The 7012-nt window shown below is 39.2% G+C and overlaps 1 protein-coding gene across 1 annotated transcript; it reads right to left on the bottom strand.

The window, feature by feature from the left end:
• Positions 1–2728: 2728 nt before the first annotated feature.
• Positions 2729–3714, bottom strand: LOC143019847 (uncharacterized). Its single transcript, XM_076175829.1, has 2 exons — positions 3570–3714; positions 2729–3437 (listed from the first exon to the last, which is right to left on the bottom strand). Exons 1-2 carry the CDS (start codon positions 3652–3654, stop codon positions 3097–3099), a joined length of 426 nt encoding a protein of 141 aa, XP_076031944.1. The 5' UTR covers positions 3655–3714; the 3' UTR covers positions 2729–3096.
• Between the last annotated feature and the right edge of the window lie 3298 nt (positions 3715–7012).

A 7012-nucleotide genomic window follows, 5' to 3' on the forward strand; every position in this document is an offset into this window, starting at 1 on the left:
ATCAGGGCTCACTAGCCCTCTCAAGTCTCTCTCGCACTCAGTTTTCTATAAAAAGGTGTTTATCTAAAATATATATACTTTCTGGATTGTGTAAACCTGCTTGATAGAGCTTCCCTCGCAAAAGGCTTTACGTCGGATTCCGTCTATCCGTCGGAGACGTTCGTCCTTTGGGTTCCGTCGATTTGTCAACACCGCCCTGCCTTAGATTCCATCGCCACATCGTGACGTCCGTCTGTCGGTCTGTCAGGGTTGCTCTTCGTTGGACTATATTTGTTCATCTTGAGTTCGGTCCCAGCCCTCTAATCCGCCAGGGCCACCCTTCGTCGGACTCTGTCCGTCGGTACCGTCCGTCCGTCCGTCCATCGAATTCCGTCGGGTTCTGTCGTGTTACGTCGGTCTGTCAGGGCTTTAGCCAAAAAGAAAGAAATATAAATTGTGCCATCTTGGCGAAGAAGTTAATGTACTGTGAGTATGTAGGGAAGCCTACGCCGGAAGCCGCTCAGCTCTAACCCCGAAGCCGCTTTGCCTTTGATCCACGTGCTCAGACAGCCGCCGGAACTAAGGTCACCTACTGATAGCCATTAGGGATCGAGCCAGAGTCCACATTGTTACGTAGAGAGTTCAAAGTTCAACTCATTACGATGGCGCGCGCGCACACACACACACACACACACACACACACACACACACACACACACACACACACACACACACACACACACACACACACACACACGCACGCGCACACACACACACACACACACACACACACACACACACACACACACACACACATACACAAACACACACACACACACACACACACACACACACACACACACACACACACACACACACACACACACACACACAAAATGGTCTTCCACTGCTTTCGGTGAACTCCCATCCCTGGTGAACTGCATACTTTTCAAAAGAAAGTCAGAGCTTGCTGGTGCAATGTTACCAAGCTTTCTTCCTAACTAAGCAGTGGAGATAGTAATGCCAGGTAAATCTGGTACACAGGGGCGTCACTCAAGCCCAGGGCCGTTTCTAGCTTTGTGGGGGCCCTAGGCAAGAGGCAGTTAGGGGCCCTCAAAATCATCAATGATGTCTTCATACAACACGTCTTTCCCCACTTCATGGTTGATGCTGATTATTGCAAGACCACTGAGTCGCTCCTGCCCCATAGATGATCTTAAATAGGTCTTGATGAGTTTCAGCTTCGAAAAGCTCCTCTCTGCTGAGGCCACAGTCACAGGCAGAGTACAGGCAATTCTCAATGCAACCCACAGATTGGGATACAATTCCTCAAAATGTTTTTTGTGGATAAAGGTGAGGAGCTCAAGAGCAGTCATTTCGTTTGAGGGCAAACTTGGTAAGTGTTTAACTTCCATAGCCAGTTCCTTTCCATCAATGTCACTTTCATTTCCAGAGGTTAATGTCTTGCATAGTTTGTCACACTGGTTGTTCAATGACTGATCATCCAGTTTCTGGAAATTGAGCAGCACTCCAAATTGGTCTCTTACTTCACTCAGAGTTTTAAATCTATCGGTTAAGGATTGAATGGTAGTGTCAACAACAACATTAAATAATGTTATTTCTAGCCTCTTCATTGCATCTGCAATGGGCTCATCTGCGGCCTCATAAGCAAAGTGTCTTTTTGTACTTCTCAATCTCTTTTCTTTGCCTCTACATTCATTTCCTCACACATATCTTTAGCAGAGACTTGAGCTGAAGTGAATCCAATTCTTCTGTAGTTAGTCAGAGATGTTTTCGCTTTAGTAAGGAGGTCAACTGACACATCAAGCTGCATTTTAGGAGACTGCAGAAGCTTACTGACATGGTTCACAATGTGTAGAATGTCATACCATATGACTGTGCAAATGATAAATCGGTATGACCCCACCTCTTCTGCCAGACTTTTGGCTTCAACCTTGGTCAGAGGACCAGACACTTCCCTGACCTTCAACAAAGCTTCCCTTATATTAGAGGCTTGATACCGCACAGGTTCTATGCTATTAATACAGCTCTCCCATCTTGTGTCACTCCAGGTCTTGAGTGCAACAGTGACATAATGTTTTAGGATTGCCCATCTTTGTGGTGAGGCTGAAAATAGGTTGTACAGTTTCTGAACAGTGCCGAAATAGCTAGTGGCATCTATTGAAGCTGTTGCTGCATCAGATATCATCAAGTTTAGGGAATGTGCTCCACATGGAACATAGAGTGCACGCGGGTTCTTCTCAAGAAGTCTGGCTTGAACTCCTTTGTTTCTCCCTTTCATGTTGGCACTATTATCATATGATTGTCCTCTGCAATCTTCAAGGAGAATATTCAGTTCCGTCAGTTTCTTTATAATTAGAGATGACAAACCAAGACCTGTTGTTTCAGAAGCTACAAGGAACCCCATAAAATGTTCCTTAATTTCTGGTTTCTTATCCATTTTGACAGTCCTTATGACGACTGGCATCTGTTCTTGATGGCTTACACTGGGAGTACAGTCCAAAATAATTGAATAATATTTGGACTGTTTAACTTCAGTCACCATTGTGTCCATTATTTTAGTACTGATTGAAGCAATAAGTTAATTTTGGATGATATTTTCAAGGTAGCTGGAATGACTGAACTGGCCACTCTCAACACGCTCAATGTGCTGCTTCATGACAGGATCAAATTTAGCAAGCAGCTCCACCTCTTCTAGAAAATTCCCATTATTCTGCTGGTTGTAACGTGTTTGATGAACCTCTAAATGCAAGATTTCTCTCGGCTAAGGATTGGATAATGGCGATTAAGCGAGTCAGGACATCTCTCCAGCGCCTCTTTTCAGCCTCCAATAGTGTTCTTTCAGCTTGGTCTATTGTCTTTCCAGTTTGCAAACGGAGTTGTAAATCTTTCCAGGTTGCCATGTGCGCTATGTGTGCTGGACTGCTTTCATGACTTTTCAAAAGTGTGCCTATGTTTTTCCAGTCTGTCAGTCCTTCTGTCACTAACTTTTGTTCTTTGGTTGAAAATAATTTACAACAAAAGCAATAGAGAGCATTTTTTGCTTTTGAGTAGATAAGCCAAGTCCGCTTCATCTTTTCTCCATTAACCAATGTTCTACAAAAATAATGATAATGAAAACTTCTTCCGTCTTCTTTTTTTGGGAAATGTGAAATCAGAACTAATCTGAAATGGCCCTCTACCTACTGCATCTGTTCTAAATGCATCAGACAGAATGGTTGGCCAGTTAGCAGGATCTAGTGGTTTAGAATAAATGGGAGGCTGCTCAGAAGTAGATGATGCCTTCTGTGGTTCTGGGGAATGTGGTGGTCTTGGTGGCAGTACAGCTTCCTGGACAGATCCTGATGAATGTGATGGCACTGGAGCATCCTGTTCAGGAAGTTCAGAATATTCCTCTGGCTTGCTGTCTGGAGCTCCAATATATTTTAGAATTGATCCTGCAAAATTACAAATTTCCTTAGATGATTAGGCGTTAGTCTAAAATTAATAATACTCACCATTCAGAAAACATAATAAAACCAAACTTTAATATGTTTCTTTAAATTATTAAATAAACGATAATGAATTACCTTTTTCTTTTGACCATTTTTCTTCGTCAAATTTCTTTTTCTTTCGTTTCTCTGCTCCGCTGAGATAAATTCGTTTTGATGCCATTACGGGAATGATGATTGGCGAGTCTTAGAGTCTAATGTAGGTCTAGCACAGAAATCTGTTAAGTGAAAACCTATACATGGAATCAATTTTACATACACGATATTCGAGTAGAATAAATATGATTATTTTTATCAGTGTAGGCCTAACACAGATATCTGTAAAGTGTAAACCTTTTAAATACCCCTTAATAAAAATAATTCTACATACACGAAATTCGGGTAGACCTGAAAGGTGAACAGATGGGTGATTGTTGAGCCTGTGGTTATCTTAATATTATATACGAACTAGAGAAACGGACCACACGACAAACGGAATAGAATTCATGTATTTCTGTCACTTCCTTTTGAGCTAACCTCGGTCCTACCATCTAGTGTTTTTTTTCATTAGGTAGGTGAAGTGAGAAAATAAATAATCATAATTTTGATAATAAAGAAATAAGCGAATAAATGAATAAGGGATTGGATAAAATATCGATACAAAATAAACAAAATTGAACATATGAACATATATGAACATTGAATATTGAAAAAGGTGGAAAAGGTAAACATTCCATAGAATACAAACATTTCCTATTGTGCATACAAATATAATAAAAGGAATTCCAACTTACAGTCACAGAACACACAAAATTGCAAATTTACACTATTAGAAGCTAAACATGAAGCGACCAAAGAGTAAACAAGAACGCTGGTGATGCCAATTCCAGTGACAAATAAAGCCAAACAATTGGACAAAGAATAGTAAGCTAATGGCCAAAAAGAGTTTGTAATCAACAATTAATAACATCTGTAGCCATAAGCCCTAGCTTAGTGAACACATAAATGAATGAATAAAGCCAATTAATGCTTACCATATTATATCTTTAGATTAAATAAGATGTAGGTGATTTTTAACAAGATAGTATTTTTAGCAGACGATCAAAACATTTCAAACAATAACAAACACTGCAAGAGGCGTGTTGTTTATTTGCGTCGGCGGGCGGGAGAGGCACAGGCTCATATTTGACCTTCGGTAGCGTTACCTAGCCATTGGGCCGGCCGGGGGCACCCTGGTAGGTTGGGGGCCCTAGGCAATCGCCTATACCGCCTATAGCTAGAAACGGCCCTGCTCAAGCCCCTCAAACATTGTCTGCATAAAAGTATGCAGTTAATACAGCAAACGGTAGTTATCTTAGTGATAATAACGGTGATGGTAATCGTAATAACAACAGTAAAGGTGATAGCAATAACGACAATATTGATGACGAAGATGATGATAGATAAGCTAAAATAACATTATTTACAGTAGAGAATAACATATTTACAAAAGAGCCAGCAGATATAGAAACGCCGCTAAAAAGGCTTCTGATTTTTGTAGACTTGGCTAATTTTAAGATTCTCTCAGACCACACCACTGTGGACGGTTAGAATAAAATAGAACAAGTATTGTTAAATGATGGCTAGCATTTCTAAAAGACCACTGTCCCGACACGTATAACGATCGAAAATTTCGTATTTTTCGACATAGCAGTAACAGTTACAATGTCGTCGTTTCAAGCAGTAACCTTATTTTGAATTTACCTGAATTTGAATATAATCGTATAATCATTTATTTAAGGGCCTTTTTCACAAAGAAAAATCTACTAAATTTTCGAGTGAAGCATATTGACTTTTACAAGTTATGTTCTACAATAAAGACAATAAATTGTTGGCCTTCCTTCTCACAATAAAGTGCCTCTGGACAACGTAACTTCCTCTCATAGTGCAACAATCAATAAAATTGAACAAATTATGTTATTTAAGGACTTCTTTTCGTTTTGTATCCATCTTCAGTCCTATGATATCCACCATTGTGCGCATAAAGGATATTTATGGCCGTGACATGACATAAGAGCCACCCAAACATAGCGGGGGGAGGGCGAAATCACAAAAACAGATGACTGACGCCGGCAGTATCTAGCGGCACCGAAATAAAAGAATTTTAAATTAAATACCAGATGCTTCAACCAACTATTGATTCATGCAGTAAAAAGATGACAATAAAGAAATAAAAATATCATACAGGCCCATACTGACAGCACTATGGTTTGTCTTGAAATAAAATAAAAAGTTGAAATAGAATTCTGACAACTCTACAACGAAGTTAACTATTCTGAGTCAACGCGAACAAAACAAGATGTGACGTCATGTCTTTGTCATCTGAACTGGTTACAACAGAGAATATGTAGAGTATATATGCGTTCATGTACAGTATATATATGTATGTATATAGGTTTGTATAGTATTCACATGTATGAGTATTTATATGTATAAAGAGGTATATGAATTAGAATGTATTTACATGAGTATAAATACATAAGAACACAAGAATGAAGGAGACTACAAGAGACCATAAGCCTGCACTATGCAGTTCTATGTCCATTACCACTTGTCATCCCCATTACTAAAGTTGTCTAACCGTTTCTTAAAACAACTGATGGTTTCAGCGCTCACTACATAGTTACTGAGTCTAATCCATTCGTTGACCACCCTATTAGTAAACCCATTCTTGGCTATTTCCTTCTTAAATCTAAATTTGTCCAGTTTAAACCCATTACTGCAAATCCTTCCCTGTTGTCTTATTATGATGACATTGTTTGCGTCACCCTTGTTAAAGTCTTTGATTTTATTTCGTAGTCTCTGGTGGGGCACCTTGTCGAACACTTTGCTAAAGCCGAGGTAAATAACATTTTAACTGTCATTGTTATCTGACGCCTTATATACTTTAGTGTAAAAGGATAGAATATTGGTCACACATGACTTATCCTTGGAGAAATCATGCTGTGTGTCACAAATAAAATTATGTCTCTCGATGTGTTCTCTGAGTCTATTAACTATTACTGATTCAAGCATTTTACCTAAAACTTATGTCAAACTGATTGGCCTGTAGTTGCATATAGACGATTTATCTCCTTTCTTAAAAACAGGAATAATGTTTGCCTGACCCCCAAGCAATAGGCACAAAACCAGTGTCTACCGATTTATTAAATATTTCTGTTAACTGGTCGCAGATTTCAAAATTACACTCTTTAAGCACTCTCGGAAAGTTTTCGTCTGGACCCAGGGATTTTGTAGCTTTAAATCTTTCAATTTGTTTGACTACTTCTACCTTACTAATGCTGATATTAGATCATTTACTTTCTTCATCCCCACTGAAAATAGGATTGCAGTCATGTATCTTATCTAACCTCTCAGTAGTAAACACCGAGAGAAGATATTTGTTAAACGCCGCTCTCATGTTTGCCTCCGATTCTATCATGACATTTTCGTCATTTTGAATTGGACCTATCCTTTCCTTTTATCTATCTATTTTTTATTTCTATTTATTCATTTATTTATCT

Source organism: Oratosquilla oratoria, chromosome 3 (genome assembly GCF_046742065.1).
Source record: "Oratosquilla oratoria isolate Oo_2021 chromosome 3, ASM4674206v1, whole genome shotgun sequence".
Classification (NCBI taxonomy): domain Eukaryota; kingdom Metazoa; phylum Arthropoda; class Malacostraca; order Stomatopoda; family Squillidae; genus Oratosquilla; species Oratosquilla oratoria.